At 42.3% G+C, this 20017-nt stretch overlaps 1 protein-coding gene across 1 annotated transcript in view; it reads right to left on the reverse strand.

The window, feature by feature from the left end:
• Nucleotides 1-20017, reverse strand: part of LOC119745692 — a 104492-nt gene that overhangs the window by 30866 nt on the left and 53609 nt on the right. The window contains 14 exon segments of the mRNA XM_038222233.1: nucleotides 974-1177; nucleotides 5082-5435; nucleotides 6004-6327; nucleotides 6618-6755; nucleotides 7250-7453; nucleotides 8866-9189; nucleotides 9480-9617; nucleotides 10112-10315; nucleotides 13964-14281; nucleotides 15956-16093; nucleotides 16553-16762; nucleotides 17353-17670; nucleotides 18159-18296; nucleotides 19650-19847. Of these exon segments, the coding sequence (XP_038078161.1) occupies nucleotides 974-1177; nucleotides 5082-5435; nucleotides 6004-6327; nucleotides 6618-6755; nucleotides 7250-7453; nucleotides 8866-9189; nucleotides 9480-9617; nucleotides 10112-10315; nucleotides 13964-14281; nucleotides 15956-16093; nucleotides 16553-16762; nucleotides 17353-17670; nucleotides 18159-18296; nucleotides 19650-19847 (3210 nt within the window).

Consider the following 20017-nt stretch of genomic DNA (forward strand, 5'->3'; position numbering starts at 1 on the left):
CAGTTCAACGTTTGGAATAGATCAACTGTTGCAGTCATTTTTAGAGAGACTTTGAAGTCTAGTCAATAGAAAATTTATACAAACAGTTAACACATTAATATACAATATATATACAAATAATGAATGTTTGTGAGTGCAATGGTAAGAATAATTTCATGAGGTGACAGATGAAATGTTCCATTCCACGAGGCGAAAATGGAACATTTCATCTGAAATTATTCTTTCCATTGCACGAACAAGAAACATTTATTTTTGTTTTATATAACACCTGAATAAATCCTTGTCATCTGATTGGTTGCCTTTTAATAGCCAATTCATTCAGGTTAAAAACTGTTTAAAAGTTCGACAAGTTCATCATATTTATATTAATGCAAACTGTTTGACAGGTTAAGAACAATCATATTCAATTTATCTTGATTTACCAACAGCGCTACCACCAGCAGAAGTGACACCGTCCAATGTAAGTTCTACTCACAGTGCAATAGAACTTCCATTGCACTGTGCGCTGTGCGCCACGCGCACACCGTGCGTTGGTACGAATAATTCAAAGACATGTGATCAACGATCCACCAATCAGATGACTGGGATTTATTCAGGTGTTGTATAAAAAGTGTGGTCAACCTGAGTTGCTCGTAATACTCTGTGGCGTGACTAACAAACACAAGCCTGAAACTGGTTATATGCATTTTATAAAGTTGGCCATTTTTTATACTGAGCAGGTTTAGTTTAGTACACCTAATACTTACTTTTAATCAAACATGCCTTTCTAAGCACTCATTGTGTGATGAATCACTTTGCATCTGAATACAGGAGGGTGTATATTGCTACATGCATTAATGATTATACAAAACAGTCTTTGGCAGAGAAACTAACTCTTTGGTCAATTTGATTTTAACATACATGTAAATGTAACATCCTTTCCAATTTGAGGGGTATTAGTGAGATGGGCAGGGAACTTCAAACAACACCACACCTGGACCAAATTCCGCAACAGTTGATACTCTTGCTGCTCCGTTAGTGAAGCCCAGCTGTCTGCAGACCACTTCAGCATCATTCATGTCCCAGTTATCATCACAGACAGTACCCCAGACACCGTCATGATGGACCTCCACACGCCCGTAGTTGGGATATGGCCCAACCAGCCGAACATCGCCCTCACTGCCCTCATCAGGCTCATCTGGTGGACATAATGATAAAGAAAAAGGATTTATTTTTGTGAATGTTGGTCAGTTTGACACAGTGTTGTAGTACTCGTACTCGGTACTCGTACTCGAATGTCAAAGTACTCGAAATGACGGTGCATGTACTCGGGCAGCAAAGTACTCGTACTCGAATAGCAATACTTGGGGGGGGGGGAATGGTATAGCCTGACTTTATATACCACGGCCTTATTTTATCAATGCTTTCAGTTTGAAATAGTTTTTCAGCTTGTGGAGAAATCGAACTTTCCTGATTTTCCTCTGTACATGTTCGGACAAACACATTTACATGTAACAGCTAGCCGTGAGTGGGTCTGTATCATCGGTCTGACTAGGCCTGGGCCAATTACGCACAATGAACCATTTGCTGTATGGCTGTATTCGGGAAATAAAAGTACTCGTACTCTTACTTGGAAGTACAGTACTCGTACTTGTACTCGGCAGTACTAGTACTCGTACTCGGAGACCTGTTCTTGTACTCAGAGGTACAAGTACTCGTACTCGGCAACCTAAGTACTCGGCAGTACTTGGTACTCGGAAGAAAGTACTCGACTACAACACTGGTTTGACACTTATTGAACTTGTCTGAACACAGCCTTTAAAACTCTCACAGCAGATTAACAGACTGAGACCAGCCAGTGTGAAGTGGGATGATTCATCCATGACTTTCGGGTCAACTTAATGTAAATAATTATCAACGCACAGGGTGTATGCTAAATGTTGGTATATTAAGGCACCCCTTAAAATACCTTCCTTTTTTGTTCTTTATAAACTTTTATTTGTAAAAATATCTCAAAACATCTAGAAACAGGAAATCCATATTTCAAAAAGAATCTATTAAAAGTACAGAAATTAGGAGAAATCCGGACCAAGAAATCCTGAAATCCGGAATATCCTGACAAATCTCACAATCTCACAAATAATCTAGAAGTGACTTAGTAAAGTTGAGTACTGATGTTCCGTGTACAAGCTATCTGTAATGATAATGCAATTTGGTGTTGATGTTGTCAACGATCAGCGAAACAAGTTATAGACCCGAAGCCAAACCAAGTAGCCTATCAGACCGACGTTCCACTTCTTGTTAACTGTTAGTGATACAAATGAATTTATCTCCTATTTATTTGTTACACAGTGTTCAAATATTTGTCACTCGAATTGACTACAGCTAAGTTTTTGACTCCACTTGACTCGACTCAACTACGCACCGTGACTCAACTAGACTCGACCTTCTTGACCTAATGACTCCCAACGTCTTCCGAATGATCACAGACTCTTGTGTCCCCCATCCAGCAGTTCAGTAAAGTGAGTAAGGTACTTTGAGAGGTAAGCAACTGTCTTGCTGTAAGAGTACATGACACACATCAAACATTACAAACAGTTCAGTCGCATCTTCCATAGACAACCCAAGCGCATGTACATGTGTGACACGAATACGACGCGCTCAGCTCCACAGCGATTCTACACAAGGCAAAGAAAAAGACGGCCTCACGGCCGTTTCCAAGACTTTCAGAGTAATGCGCACCAAGTTTGACTTAGAAGATATATTACTTTAAAAATCTGGAGGACAATTTTTACAAAATGAACAACCAATCATCCGTACCTGGTACATTTCCTTACTTGTGATGACACAAACATTTTGACTGACAGCAGAACGATTTATGGAGATTTGCACATAATTGACAGTGTGACCCTTGGGCTACCCCACTGTGCGTAATGTACCGATAGTTCCCGGATTTATGACTCCCCGTAACTTCAAGTAATAAATGCACCCTTGGCACTGTGAAGAGGATTTAGTAAGCTTCATTTTGAATTGTCATTCACTGCAGTTGGTAAAACTATGCCCCCGTACCTAGGACCAAACATATTGTCTACTCATCAGTCCTTTGGCCGCCATAAAATACGGCGAACAGCATTTCGCTACTACAATACTATACGCTCCACCGCTGTGTTGTTAGTAACAACTCAGCGTGCACGTGCCCGCGCGATCAGGCGATGGTAGACTTGCACTGACAAACACGGGGTATGCACACATGCAAAAGGATAAACGCGATTGCTGCGACAAACGCTCATTCCGCGCGCACCGCATGTAATCAATAAGTGACTTAGTAAAGTTTAGTACTGATGTTCATTTTGCGACTCGCCGTGTACAAACTATTTGTAATGAGCAATCTTTGTGCAAATATCCATTCCCTTGAACAGAATACAAATCCCACTTTGGTTTCATCAGCATCAAAACCAAAAACAGGCGCGGATCCAGGGGAGGGCCGCGGGGGCACGTGCCCCCCGTCAAATTTGAGTCAAAAAAAAAAAAAAACAGGAATAGAAGGGGAAAAAAGAGGGGAGGTGAGGGAAGGAGGAGGTAACCTCCTTACAAAAATACCGGCGCCAATATTAAACATGAGCCTGCAAACATTGCGTACTCGACTTGAGAAGCTTCGAAATAAACTGCCATCCCATCGTACGTACCCCGTACGTACGTACGTACGTACGTATTACCCTGCATATACCGTTATTAAATGCGATTCATACGAACGTACACGATTTATTCTCAACGAACATGCAGCTTTATGTGCGTGACAAACACACGTTGTGCAGTGCTCTTTGGACCACACCATTGGTTAAAGCTATAGTCCATCATTTGCAGCCATCCGAAAAAGTAACTGGCGTAATTATTGTTGAAAAACACGAAAGCACAATGGAGGACTGTTTTTAACAAAAGACGAACGGTCGAGGACAACAAAGAATCTGTTGTTCTCCCTCTGTCTGTCTGTCCTCGGGGTGTATGTAAAATAAGCACACAAATGCATGTATTGTGCAATAAGCATTTTCACGTTTGCATTTACTGATAACCTACATACAATTTGAAATCCAATGCTTTGATTTATTTTAGCTTAAAAGGCTAGCTCATCATTATTATTAATGACATAGCCCTTCCCCATAAAAGACAAAACCCAATTGGTCACAATAGCAAGAGTTGTATGAAGTCACGCATCAATATGTAAAGTGCATTGCATCATTTCAAAAGCTTTAATTGTGATTGGCCAGTTGAAAAATGACTCATTTATTTCTGGAAACCTACTGCTCTGTGATTGGTCCATTTCAAGCGTGACTGTGTTTCTGTACTTTGTTTTCATCCAAAAGGAGATGAAAGATAAAAGAGACTCATTAAATTAAGAAGTTACACAAGCTACAAGACGGTTTTTCAGCCTTTCACTTAGATGGAAGTACCGACAGCAATGCTGGTGTCTGTGTTGCATTATCCGGTTTGTTAGTGTGACGTCAGTTCAGTCTAAACCATGCCCACTGGCCATTAAGTAGCATTGGAACCTTCGGAACCTTAAGCTAATGCAACTTGGGTGTTTATCCAATGGGCGCTTGTAATCAGTGGTGCGAGCGTGTGTATGACGTTTTTACTAGCGAACCGGATGCCAGACACGGGCACATACACAAACTGTTTGATTTGTGCCCTCCCACAGATAGAAACCCAGACCACTTGGACAAGGCTACGGTAACACAGAAATTCGCTAAAACTTTGTACTTCCAACAACAAAAAAAGCTGAAGGAAAATCACCCCTGTAACCGAACCCATTAGTGCAAGGAAAGGAAACTTAAAAAGCATCAAAATAATAAGTACCTACAAAAATTTCAATTCCAGTCAGACTCTGTAAACTAGGTTCACTAAATAATGGCAAACAAGTAGCGTAATTGGCCTAATTGACATTGTATTATTATTAAAGCCATTTTAACAAATTTAAATTTTCAGTTTTTGAACCTACTGATGAAGTGATTTCAGGCTATCCATTATCCATAGCTTGTTTTGCATAGGGAGAATTTTTTTTCTAACTGAACTGTTGAAGTCAACTGTTAACACATATGGCATACCTGTTTCTGCTTCACAAGTAACCCCAACATCTTCTGTATGATCACAGACTGTTGTGTCCCAAATCCCCAAATAAAAGCAGTCATTCAGGTTGGCCTCTGTCCCGTCACACGATATCACAGACAGGATGGGACCTTCTCCTTGCCCAAACTCCGAGACGCCTTCCAGACTGTTCGTGACACCGCCGAAGCCCAACTGTCGGCAGACTACTTCGGCCGAGGTGGCAGACCAGTTATCGTCGCAGATTGTCCCCCAATTGCCCTCTCGGTAAACCTCAACGCGGCCACTGTTGGGTGTTGATCCGCCGGCCAGACGTAAGTTCTCGAAAACTTCACCACCACCACCACTGCCTGCATCTGATGAAAAATTTAGAGCACAGCTTGCAAATATCTTCCCCAAGCATCGTGCATTCTAGTTCTATTTAATGGTTTAGTTTATGTCAACTGTATTACATTGTGTTATATTGTTTTCATTCACTGTAATGAATCCATTAACTTATTGAGTGATCTGGCGGTTTCAGGCACTACTAAGGGTAATATTCAGGTAGTTTGGAGTGTTAGAACGACAACTGGATTAATATCTATGAAAGTCTGAAAGATCAGCAGTTCAGTATGTGAGTATGGCAAGCAACTGTCTTCTGTTTTAAGGAAACATGACATAAATTTTACATCAAAACAAACTTTGCGCATATATCCATTTCTTCTATTAAACAGTATGAAATCCCTTCTTTGGTTTCATCAGCATTGAAAATTAAAAAGGCCCCAAAACTCTTGAAAATGGGAATATGAACACTGAAAACAATTTAGGATAGGACACACAAACATATTTTAGGAATGGCATTAAAACAATTCTATTACAAGATATTTTTAAATGAGTATTTGCAATGTCTTCCTCAACTAATTTACTATGATCAGTGATACATACCAGTATCAGCACAAACCACTCCAGCGTCCTCACTGTGCCCACAATTTTGCACTCCCCAACCTCTGTTTCCACAGTCTTCCAGTCTGGTGTCCTCTTCTGTGCAGGACACGTCATCCAGAAGGATTCGTCCTATACCTGCTCCAAACCGACCTCCACTAGCAGCCTCTACAGCACCTGTAAACCCAAGCTGCTTACAGACGACGTTGGCATCGGTATCATCCCATTCATCGTCACAGACGGTACCCCATTCACCTTGGTAGTAGACTTCCACGCGCCCTTCATTGTCATTCTCACCACCAATAAGTCGTACTTTCACATCAGGCTCTAAAAATGCAAATAGACAAAAACTTTCAATAAATATTCACCTATTTGAAAAACCATTCGTATTTGACCTAACAGCAGGGGTTTTGTAAACATGGCAGGTCCTTCCACCTGTCCGTGTAACTTTGTACTTGCACTGGTGCAATGAGAAATTTATGTTGTATCTTAATTTGAAGTTTAATTAGGTACAATTTGCTAGATGCATCAAGTGTCAAAACCTAAGCATAAAACATATATCTAAAATATCTTCTTAAATATGTTGAAGAGGCTTCTGCAAGTCTCTAGATACTGACCTTCGTTGGGCAAACAAACAACTCCTGCATCCTCAGAGTGACCGCAGTCGGTAGTTCCCCATCCTGCATTAGGGCAATCTGCAAGCCTGCTCTCCGTGTTGACACACTCAACTTCGTCCAAGAGGATTGGATCCACACCTATGAGGACAAATATGCCACAGTGTTCTATCATGTAGTCTACCGCCTTTTTTTCTCTCTGGACACTTACCCTTTTCATACACATATCCTTCTCAGACTGGCATTTCAGAGTTGCAACAAACCCAAGTATGCTGAAGATTTGAGTTACATAAACAGTTTGACGATTGAAACAGTTAGAAGCAACTATGTCTTTCAAAGATAAGCTGTTGTATTCCGAGGGATGAAAGTTATTAACAGCCTGAGATGCAAAGAACAAAAGTCTGAAACAGGTTAACACTTGGTTTAGTACACAACAGGCCTCTGAGCACTCATTATGAGATTAAGTTGCACTGTGCTGCCAAGGACGGGCGAGTGTATATTGCTATACAAGCATAACAGTCTTTGGGACAGTAACCCTACTCTTCGGTGAATTTGATTTTAACATACATGTAACATCCGTTCCAGTTTGAGGGGTATTTGTGAGACGCGGAGGCAACTTTGAACCAAAAACTCACCTTCACCAAATTCAGCATTCGTGACTGCTCTCCCAGCTCCGTTAGTGAAGCCCAGCTGTCTGCAGACCACTTCAGCATCATTCATGTCCCAGTTATCATCACAGACAGTTCCCCAGACACCGTCATGATGGACCTCCACACGCCCATAGTTCGGAGATGGCCCAACCAGCCGAACATCGCCCTCACTACCCTCAACAGGCTCATCTAGTGGACATGTTGATCAAGAATAATGCTCACTTCTATACTTATTTGATTGTCATTTAGTTTGCCATGAGCCCAATTACAGCCTCACTGCCAAGGTGGATTAACAGTTTTGAGACCAGTGTGAAGTTGGTTGATTCACATGTCAACTTATATTAGTTGTTCTAAGAGCGCGAGTGCAACACGAAATATTAAATGTAACGCATCAGATGAATGGCATACGGAACACAGACAAAATACATTTTCTGTCTTCCGCTATCGTCAACAACAAGCAAACTTGACGCACAGTAAAGATGCCGACACGTTTGTCATACATAATCTTTTCAGCAGGTACCCTGTTGCTAAAAGGAATAGCATGCGCATCTTTAATAGAATAGCACAATATTGACTGTGGTATACTGGATAATCACACTGATGTTTAATTGCCATGGATCAACTAATCAGGATCAAAAATTTAATATTGCTTGAAGATAAATGTTATTAAAGTATCCATACGCATGCAAAATAGAGCACTGTGCTCCGTGTGACACATGATGCGTTCTGGAGGAGTAGACAGTATGATAAGGTGCAGTGCATTGCAACCAATCAGATTTCAGAGTTTGGGTTTTGTCTGTCCTCATAATACCCATGTGATTTGTGGTCAGCTCTCCACTCTATGGACACCATGGACGAACAGTGTATGGCCCCTCATCACCCCTTATTGGCACTCTCGTGGGAGGGATGCAACACACAAATGTTCAATGGTTTGCACTTGTGAGATGAAAACCATGGCCAGGTTATGGCCGCAAACTGGCAAGATTTGCATCAACGTTGTTACGACTTGCACAGCTTCAAAGTTATGTAAGTATACATTTGTGAATGTGCAAAATGTGTAGCTTGTTTGCGATTGTCTAAACAGAAAACATGTTTACGCACATGTCGAAGAATCAGAATTATTCAACTTTGGACTTAAAAGACTATGATCTAATTACTCTTTGGACAAGTCAGACTGGAAAAAGTATACTCACATGGCTTAACGCTCAACTGGATGTAAAATGAAGACTGACTACTAAAGGAACTAAAAATGTCAAAGGAACGTTCCATACAGAATGGGAACGTTCTGACTTTGAGACACTCCCTTTAGACACTCCTTAAGGGTACATGACACAAAGTTTGCATCAAAGCAAACTTTACGTTAATATCCATTCCCTTGAACAGTATGAAAAGTCCTCTTTGGTTTCATCGGCTTAAAAACACAAAAGGTCCCCAAACTCTTGAAAATGGCAATATGAAAACCAAAAATATTTTGTGATACGACACAAGAACGTACTTCAGGACTTGTACTAAAAATATTTATATATATATATATCGAGAGATCTTTACATGAGTATTTGCAATGTTTTCCTCAATAATTTACTATTATCAGTGATACATACCAGTATCAGCACAGACCACTCCAGCGTCCTCACTGTGCCCACAATTTTGCTCCCCCCAACCTCTGTTTCCACAGTCTTCCAGTCTGGTGTCCTCTTCTGTGCAGGACACGTCATCCAGAAGGATTCGTCCTGTACCTTCTCCAAACCGAGCTCCACTAGCAGCCTCTACAGCACCTGTAAACCCAAGCTGCTTACAGACGACGTTGGCATCGGTATCATCCCAGTCATCGTCACAGACGGTACCCCATTCACCTTGGTAGTAGACTTCCACGCGCCCTTCCTTGTCATTCTCACCACCAACAAGTCGTACTGTCACATCAGGCTCTAGAAAAAGCAAACAGTCAAGAACTTTCAATAATTATTCACCTATTTGAAAACCATTCGTATTTGACCCAACGGCAGGGGTTTTGTAAACATTGCAGGTCCTTCCACCTGTCCGTGTAACTTTGTACTTGCACTGGTGCAATGAGAAATTTATGTTGTATCTAAATTTGAAATTTAATTAGGTACAATTTGCTAGATGCATCAAGCGTCGAAACCTAAGCATAAAACATATATCTAAAATATCTTCTTAAATATGTTGAAGAGGCTTCTGCAAGTCTCTAGATACTGACCTTCGTTGGGCAAACAAACAACCCCTGCATCCTCAGAGTGACTGCAGTCGGTAGTTCCCCATCCTGCATTAGGGCAATCTACAAGCCTGCTCTCCGTGTTGACACACTCAACTTCGTCCAAGAGGATTGGATCCACACCTATGAGGACAAATATGCCACAGTGTTCTATCATGTAGTCTACCGCCTTTTTTTCTCTCTGGACACTTACCCTTTTCATACACATATCCTTCTCAGACTGGCATTTCAGAGTTGCAACAAACCCAAGTATGCTGAAGATTTGAGTTACATAAACAGTTTGACGATTGAAACAGTTAGAAGCAACTATGTCTTTCAAAGATAAGCTGTTGTATTCCGAGGGATGAAAGTTATTAACAGCCTGAGATGCAAAGAACAAAAGTCTGAAACAGGTTAACACTTGGTTTAGTACACAACAGGCCTCTGAGCACTCATTATGAGATTAAGTTGCACTGTGCTGCCAAGGACGGGCGAGTGTATATTGCTATACAAGAATAACAGTCTTTGGGACAGTAACCCTACTCTTCGGTGAATTTGATTTTAACATACATGTAACATCCGTTCCAGTTTGAGGGGTATTTGTGAGACGCGGAGGCAACTTTGAACCAAAAATTCACCTTCACCAAATTCAGCATTTGTGACTGCTCTCCCAGCTCCGTTAGTGAAGCCCAGCTGTCTGCAGACCACTTCAGCATCATTCATGTCCCAGTTATCATCACAGATAGTTCCCCAGACACCGTCATGTTGGACCTCCACACGCCCATAGTTCGGAGATGGCCCAACCAGCCGAACATCGCCCTCACTGCCCTCAACTGGCTCATCTAGTGGACATGTTGATCAAGAATATTGCTTACTTCTATACTTATTTGATTGTCATTCAGTTTGCCATGAGCCCAGTGGCGTACGCAGGATTTTTTCAAGGGGGGTGTTTCAAAATTGGATGTCGTCATTTATGACGCTAGAAATGAAGATGGTAAATTGTGTTGGCGCCAGAAATAAAAATTGGATCAGTGGGCTAAACTTTACGCTAAAATAAAAGTCAGGAGTTTGTGTTGGCGCCAGAAATAAAAGAGGGTATATTTGGACGGGTTAAAATCGAAGGGCCGGGAACCCACGACCATCAGTTATCTTTTTGAGCTAAAGCATAGTAAATCGGGAAAAAAAATGTTCTGTGTCTTTAGAGTATGATGAACATAATGAGTAAAGGGGTCAATGTGGGCAGTCCCCTCCCTCAACAGCATTTAAACCAAAAAAAAAGAAAAAATTCAAGAAAAAAAGTGACACGGGCTGCGGAAGTGCTAGGATTTGTTCTTGTTATTGGCTAAAATCACCCAGCTTTGTCCCCTGGATCTCATGATTCTCATCCGTTGGGAATCTTTGTGTAAACCGCCCCCACCCCTAAGGCCAAACTTCAGATACAGGATACATATATATGCGCTCTGGTCACAGGAACGGATTCAGACTGCCATTTGCCGGGGGACCTAGAATTATTGTAATGAAGGGTTCAGGACCTGCGAAGCCCTTACGGCGTGGGGTCCGGGGCCCGCTTAAGGGCCCCGGAAAAAATTTGGATTTTAGATGCTCTGTGGTGCAATCTGAGGCGATTCCTGGCCACTTCCACCGTTTAGAAAACGTTTTAAACATCGAAAATTCCATTTAAATTTGTTATTTTTAAATTTTTTTTATAAAGTTTGTTACGTACTCAAAGTTGAGAACCATGTTCCATCTCCGTATTTTTTCACAATTTTCTATTTTGGAAAGGGATTTATGCCACTTGTAGAGCCATTCGCTGCTGAAGGTACAAAATGGTGGGGGCACCGCTAGGGTAAAATTATAGCATAGAGGGAATTTGAATCCCGGGACATACCGTTATTTCGTTTTACCGTTTTGGATTTCCTCAAAAACCAAAACAGTAAACGAATCATCGACCGTTTTGTCGTTTTACAGTGTTATAAAACGACAAGCGGTATTAAGATAAATACGGTTTCTCCGTTTTATAAGTTTAGTAAAATTCATTATAGCATTACGATCAATGATTTTTGTTTTACAGATTACACAAATACAGACTGTTTTTTTATTCCAGTGTCATGGTTAACAGTCCGTGGTGCATTTTGTGGCGGTGGGCAAGGGGGTGGAGGGGGACCATGTTTTACACGAAGAAGTGTTACCTCGGCATAATTAATGCGTGATGTGATTCCTGGCGCGGACCCTGACCCCTTTCTCATGCGATTCAGTCAAGTTGGTGGGGCTTAAAGAGTTCCAAGCAAAATGGCGCTGGAAAACTTCAAGGGAGGACATTACTTTTGACAATGGAAACAGGATGGTAATAAGACGTTTGATGAAGTTGCAGACATTTTGAAGGAAACTGGGGTTCAAGTCGACGCGGCTGTTCAATAGCCAATTCGCAAATTTTGTCGTGAGAACGAAATGTAAGGAGCGGGGCCCAGGCAATGACTCGATCCCAAGGACGCATTAATTAACATTCTGGTGCACTGCTTAATTGCCGAACCTAAAATCAAAAAATGGTCGGCAAGACTATTGACCGTTTTGTCATTGTCATGATTTTGTAAAACAACACTCTAAAAAAAAAGCAACTAACCGTTTAACGCTTTCTACAATTAAAAACAACAACAAAAAGTATTTTGTGTGTGTGACTTAATACCGTTTGACCGTTTTACAAAACTGTAAAACGAGAAAACGGTCAATGGTTCGTTTACTGTTTTTGTTTTTGAGGACATCCAAAACAGTAAAACAAAATAACGGTATGTCCCGCGATTAATTTGGCCGGAGGACCAATGTGAGCGCGGAGCGTGAAGCACTTACGGCGTGGGGTCCGGGGCCCGCTTAAGGGCCCCGGGAAATTTTGGATCGTAGATGCTCTGTGGTGCAATCTGAGGCGTTTCCTGGCCACTTTCCCCTGGTTTTTTTAGCAGAAGTTTTTAAAATTATGAGGGGATATTTTGATTCATTTGTTTCAAATACATATAGGCCAATGTACTCTTGCTCTTATAAAGTGTCTTCTGTATTCAAAGCTTAAAGTTGAGAACATGCACATAATTTGTAATTGTTCCGCGCTCGGTCACATAACTCTCTTTTCCCTCCATATTTTTACATGGCAAAGGGGGGTGTTTAACAGCCAAAACACCCCCCCTGCGTACGCGCCTGCATGAGCCCAATCACAGCCTCACTGCCAAGGCAGATTAACAGTTTTGAGACCAGTGTGAAGTTGGTTGATTCACATGTGAGTTAGAGGTCAACTTATATTAGTTGTTCCAAGAGCGCGAGTGCAACACAAAATATTAAATGTAACGCATCAGGTGAATGGCATACGGAACACAGACAAACTACATTTTCTGTCTTCCGCTATCGTCAACGTCAAGCAAACTTGACGCACAGTAAAGATGCCAACACGTTTGTCATACACAAACTTTTCAGCAGGTATCCTGTTACTTGAGCCTTTAAAGGGAATTATAGCATGCGCATCTTTAATAGAATAGCACAATATCGACCGTGGTATACTGGATAATCACACTGATGTTTAATTGCCATGGATCAACCACTCAGGATCAAGGATTTAAGATTGCTTGAAGATAAATGTTATTAAAGTATCCATACGCATGCAAAATAGAGCACTGTGCTCCGTGTGACACATGATGCGTGCTGGAGGAGTAGACAGTATGATAAGGTGCAGTGCATTGCAACCAATCAGATTTTAGAGTTTGGGTATTGCCTGTCCTCATAATACCCATGTGATTTGTGGTCAGCTCTCCACTCTATGGACACCATGGACGAACAGTGTATGGCCCCTCATCACCCCTCATTGGCACTCTCGTGGGAGGGATGCAACACACAAGTGTGCAATGGTTCGCACTTATCGCACTTATGAGATCGAAAAACATGGCCAGGTTATGGCCGCAAACTGGCATAATCTGCATCAACGTTTTTACGACTTGCACAGCTTCAAAGTTATATAAGTATACATTTCTGAATGAGCAAATGTGAAGCTTCTTTGCTTGAGCATAATGTGATGTTAGCAATGTGTTTAGGATTACTTCCCAGTGGTCCCTCCCCCACACTTTCTTTCTTTGTTATCACTGAAAGAGTACTTGAGCATGAGAAGAATGAGTGAACTTTCTACCTAGAAAAATTCAGCATCAACACTCATGGGTGTCAATTGGTGCGGGGAAGGGGGGGACCAACTCCTCCCCCCCCCCATTTTAAAAAGTTGGGGGGGGGGACATCGTTTGTCCCTCCCTCACTTTTTTGTATATTGTGCAATCGTTTCACACTACACACACATGGCCGGCCGGCCTCCCTACACATGTTTTATAGCTCCATTTATGCACTTCACTGCACTTCACTTCCCGGTTCTAAAGGATGTCACACTTCGGTACTCTGTACTATTCATAAGATACGTCGGTGAGTGGCAAAACCTAATATTGATCTAAATTATTATACTACACTCATACCAGTGCACTTCACTCCAGCATCTTCAATGTGGCCACAATTGTCCTCTCTCCATCCACTGCTTGGACAGCCTTCCAGTCTGGCCTCCTCTCCCGTGCAGGCCACGTCATCCAGCAGAATCTCTCCTGGACCTTCCCCAAACCTGGCTCCCAGGTAAGCATCTGTGGCACGTGCATATCCTAGCTGTGCACAGACAACGGTGGCATCATTCAAATCCCAACCGTCGTCGCAGACAGTGCCCCATTCACCTTGGTAGTAGACTTCCACGCGCCCTTCCTTTTCGTTCTCCCCGCCAACAAGTCGCACTGTGATCTCAGGCTCTGAGAATACAAACACAAAACTAGATTAGGCCATAAAAGATTTGAGGCTTTGCATGGTGGGGTATCGGTATCGTTTCGGTTTGCGGTAACACCATGTGGTAATAACTACTGCTTAGAAGATATTAGTTCTGAGAAGAACTTGTCCTGCTTATTATCAACTTTGCTAAGTAGTTTATTTTTTTGTTCTGTTTCCTGACGATGACTAGAGCAGGCTAGTCGAAACGTTGAGACCAAAGACAAGTTCTTTTAGAACTTACAGCAGGACTGTTCTAAACAGAACAAAAAAATATATTACTTAGCAAAGTTGATAATAAGCAGGACAAGTTCTTCTCAGAACTAATATCTTCTAAGCAGTAGTTATTACCACATGGTGTTACCGCAAACCGAAACGATAGATTAGGCCAGCCTTCAAATTAGAATCCCTCCCCAGACTGTTCGGGGTTGAGCCCACCCAGTATGTCGCAGGGATCGGGACTTTGGATGGAATGATCGGGCCTGGATTAACTCCACCAGGCTTCCGCACCTTGCTCTGGCTCATCACAAAGGAACCAATTTGTGACGGGCTTAATCCCCCAGTAGGCAACAATGACTGTGAGCTTCAAAGATTTTATTGCTGCCAGTAATCCCCCATACCATTGCCTTTGTGTACTAATAAGACGTTTACTAATCCTATAATCCTCCAACTGGCCAGACTTCAATCTATAATGCCCACTGTTCAAACCCTGAGTCACTGGTTCGGACCGTCACGCTTCAGTAACCGGGTGGCTTCTGGCTTCATACTGATCGGGGTGAAAGGGATTGGCTTACCGAGCCCGGTACCTGAACGGTCTGTTATCTGATGGCTGGCCTTAAATGAGACTTAAAGATTCACATGCAGACATTAACAATGAATGAAAGTTTTGCGGTAATACTATGTGAATGACATCTCTTTGTGAGTTGTGTGGGTCTTAGAAGATCCAGTTATTCTAGCTCGACGTTTTGTTAAACTACTGGTTGTTCTCAGAACCAGACAACTCGAATGAGATATGATTAACATGGGGTTACCGCAAACCTTTCATTCATGGATCCTATAGACCGACTTTGGACTTGGCAATTGATTTGGGGTCCACTCATAAGTTCGATGCCTCATAGGGTAATTCATAAGTCAGAAATTTCGGACTTGTGAGCAGTCGGACATATGAGGCATAAATTCCGACTCATAGGTCCGACGCCACATAAGTCCGAGGCCTCATAGCCCCGATGCCAAATAAGTCTGATATTTCGGACTTATATGAGGCGTCGAACCTATGAGGCGGAATTTATGCCTCATAAGTCCAATGCCTCATTACTCCAAAATATCGGACTTATGAGGCGTCGGGCCTAGGAGGCGTCCAACTAATGATACCGCCCCATTGATTTGTTTTTCAAAAACTGGATTAGCTTCACAATAGATTCCAGAACCTTTACTTCAACTTGCAGCGAAGGAATGATGGGAATGAGTCTCCCTCACCCATTCACAATGTCAACAAATTTGAGCTCAATACATTTCCCCTAAACTCATAGGTAATTACATATTTTCAAACCTTTTTTGTTTTAGTATGATCTATAGTCAGTGAAACTTTATTTAAGTTTCTATGAAAAGATGTATTAAAATACTTTTTACAATCGTTGTTTCCTTTTCTCCGTGTCACTTACCTTCGCTGGGCACACAGACAACGCCTGCATATTCAGAATTTCCACAATCATGAGTTTCCCATCCTGCATTGGGGCAATCTTCAATTCTGGTCTCTGCACCTGAGCAAGCAACTTCATCCAGGAGAATTGGGACTTCACCTTGAAGAGAACGAAAACAAAACTTTGATAATCATTTATCAGCAAAACAATAAGTACACATGGGCTAGGCGACAAACATTGATGAGCTCTGATATCATCACTTCATTTTAATTATTTCTTTCTTTTTTTTCTTTCTGGTAATGAAATCAAGGATTCCTCAAAAGTGTCCTTAAAGCACTGTAGCTCGAAAACCTGAAGAAACCTGTGGAGAGAAGACAATGGGAAGAAATTACAGTTTTAGAGGTGAGAGGAAAAGCCCAGAGGAATATTCTGAAGAAAACCCATGGAATCAGGTAGGGACTGAAAATCCAACCAACATGTTTGCCCGGGCGGGATTCGAACCCAGGTCACAGCAATGGAAGGCAAGGAAAATAACACTACGCCAACCTGACTCCCCTCATACTTTCCGAAAGGTCAGTGAATGCTAAAGAATCACTAAAACAAAATAAACACCAATACCTGCTCCAAAATGTGAACCGGTAGTTTCTCTCACTGCCCCATTAGTGAAGCCCAGCTGTCTGCACACCACGTTGGCATCGGTAATGTCCCATTGGTCATCGCAGATGGCTCCCCAAACATCATTGTATTTCACCTCAACACGGCCGTTGTTGGGTTCAGGACCAATCAGTCGAACGGTGTCAGTTAGCGCGCCCCCTCCTGGACTCCCTCCTTCATCAAAGACACCAAAAATCAATGACACTGATTATGTGATATGCATGCATTTCCGCTATGAATGAGGAAAACCAAAACATTTGGAAGTTGAGAATATTACCGGGGTTACGGAGTAATTCGGCAAACAAAATGAGAAGCCATTTCGAGGTGGCACCACATCCGAACGCAAGCCGCATGCGTTCTTAAAGACAAAGTGTGCGCGCATTTTGGTAACACTATTTGTCCAAGGAGCCCGGACGTGCGTTTGCACTATCTGAGTGCGACTCGCATCGAGCCTGGTGCCACTGCAGAAAATGGCCGTCGCCGAATTAGTCTACAGGGGTAGTGGAGGTATAATTACATCTGTGCTGATCATCCTTTCCTTGAGCAAGTGGTTCTTCATTGAAATAGCCCCTTGTAGATGCTTCATATTAGGTCAAGTATAGCCCATTCCTATACTGCACTCATCAGTGTGCATTTGCGGTACAGATCCAAGTGGCCCACGTGAACGTGCTTTGGCAGCCTGTTTTCTTGAGGGGCTTTCAACCTTCTAAAACAAACTAACCAACAGGGCTGGGGTTTATTAAATATCATCAATAATTATGTACCAGTACAGACGACTCCTGCATCCTCTGAATGACGGCAATCTTCATCTCTCCAAGCGTTGCTTGGACACTCTTCGAGTTTTGTCTCATCCCCGACGCAAGCTACTTCATCCAGCAATGTCGCCCCGGAGCCTTCACCAAACGCGGCTCCACCGACAGCCTCTACGGCCCTCTCAAACCCAAGCTGCTTACAGACGACGTTGGCATCGTCCTCATCCCAGCTGTCGTCGCAGACCGTACCCCATTCACCTTCATAGTAGACCTCTACACGTCCTTCATTAGTGTTCTCACTGCCAACGAGGCGCACAGTTGGAGTAGGCTCTACACAATATTTCAAAACGCCAGATAATTCCCTGATTAAGGATAGGTGGGTACACCATGGAATATCTCTTCTGTAAAGAGTGTGGTTCTAAAGAGAAACCAGAGGTGATCAATGTTCTCAGAGAACAATTGCCACTTTCAGTTCTTTTCAGAACTACACATCTTGGAACTAATCTCACCTCCGGTTCTTTTCAGAACCACACTTCTTTACAGAAGAGTTATTCAATACCTTTATTGTACAAAGCTTCCAATCACAGATAATTACTCACCCACAATATTACTTTATGACCCAGATATTTTCCTGAAAAGTGAATGAATCGTTTTATTAGGATGGATGAAGCCTGAAAAACTATAGGCCTTCTTGCTGTAAATATTCCACACGTTCTATTTTACTTGCGTAAATGCCCCGGTAAAAGTCAAGGCATATGTACCTTCCTGAGGATGTGCAATACAATATTAAGCAAGTCACAGTTTCAAGTGAACCTTACCTTCATCCGGCAAACAAACAACGCCGGCATCTTCAGCATGATTACAATCGCTGGTTTCCCATCCTGCATTGGGGCATTCTTGAATTGTGGTCTCCTGGCCGGTGCAGCCCACCTCGTCCAGAAGAATGGGGCCCTCACCTTGATGATAACAATTCAAATATCTCTTTCATAATTCGATTTCTTTTGGAAGTGAAAACAGAAAACTGACTTGGACCTGCTTCAGTCGGTTTGCAGCATGGCTCATGTTGCAAGCATTGTGACTTAGGGGTGTCATCCCCGGCTACACAGCGTGTTACGGGCGATTCCCTTACAGTTTGCCACCAAGAGGTTGCCATGGGGAGTCCATTTTTCGCAGTGCATTGTGGGAGACAGTCGACGCATTCACAAGGCGTGGGACACTTAAAATTCTTAGTTTGTCCAGTCAGTAGTTTCGTAAGCGTATGATTCAAGTATCGTTTTTCTTTTCTTTTTTTTTTTAATATCAGGATGGTGTTTTTTGTGAGACAGCAGATTGCTACGCCCCGATCGATAAAAATTTAACTCAACTTGTGCACTGACATTCGTTCAAATCACGGTAAGTCGGCCTTGTTTTTGTTGACCGTAAACTTGAAAAATGGACTCTCTAGGCAGTGGGCAGCCTCTTAACCCTTACTCTCTGAGGGTAGTTTACTGCATGTCAGTTGGTTATGCCAATGCCCTCCAGCTGCAGTTAATTGGAGGATAAACTATCTTGACAGTGAAGGCTCCAATTGGCAGGAGTTGGAGGCCCTGGAGGGTGCCTGATACTGACCAGCTGGGGGCACTCACTTTGTTATCAGAGGACTCTCATTGTTCTCCGTGGCATGTATTGGAGTGCCTGTCCAGTTACCCTTGAAATGACATGGCAGATATTGGAGGGCCTTGCAAAAAACATAGGAGATTTTCTTGAGGCACATATTGGCATGCGTTGGAGGGTCTAGTAGGGTAAGGGTTAATGGCACACTGTATTTGGAATAACCTGTATCTTTGGTTTCTTTGTCTTTTACCATTAAGATTCATATATGAAACCCATTTTGTTTTTCAATATACAGTTTTTCTGTTTACAATAAATGAATCCCTAAGTGAGTGAGTATTGCAGGGGTGCTTTTATTTTATTTATTTATTTATTTCTCAAAGGCAGGCCTGTTTTTTCAACGATGATGCTGACATGACCAGTTGCTTATTCCAGCAAAGCTTGGAGCAGCCTAGCCTAGCAGGCAAGGTCATCACAAAGGCCTAGACATGTGCATTGTACAAATCTTAAACTCATACAATTCTCCCTTCTTAACAAAAGCCTTTTAAGGTTTTGCCAAAAAATACTCTCATGAGGGAAAACTTCTTCACAGAAAATCCCACAAATTGCATCAGAAAAGCTGAATTCCAAGACAGTTCAAACTGCAATACAGGGTAATTGTTCAATGATCATGACGCAAATTGTCCTTTTTTGAGAAAACTGGGGAAAAGTAACAATACCTAGACCAAACTCAGCTATGGGTGCTGTTCGCACAGCTCCGTTAGCAAAGCCCAGCTGTCTGCAGACCACGTTGGCATCGTCCATATCCCATCGATCGTCACAGATCGTTCCCCAGACGCCATTGTAGTTCACCTCAACACGCCCCAGGTTCGGTTCAGGACCAACCAGGCGAACTTCGTCAGTTGAAGGTACTGATTCTGAATGTATTGTTTCAATTTTTAAAATTGTATCAGCTTGAGATGGTTTTGAGAGACAAACGTAATAGGCAATCAGGACGCGTTATATCTGTACCTGATTTGGCCTTTTTGCAAGGATAAAAAACCAGACCACTTCGAAATTATCTGTTGTTTTTTTTCAAAGTGAAATG

This window comes from Patiria miniata, unplaced genomic scaffold, assembly GCF_015706575.1.
Source record: "Patiria miniata isolate m_02_andy unplaced genomic scaffold, ASM1570657v1 HiC_scaffold_12, whole genome shotgun sequence".
NCBI lineage: Eukaryota > Metazoa > Echinodermata > Asteroidea > Valvatida > Asterinidae > Patiria > Patiria miniata.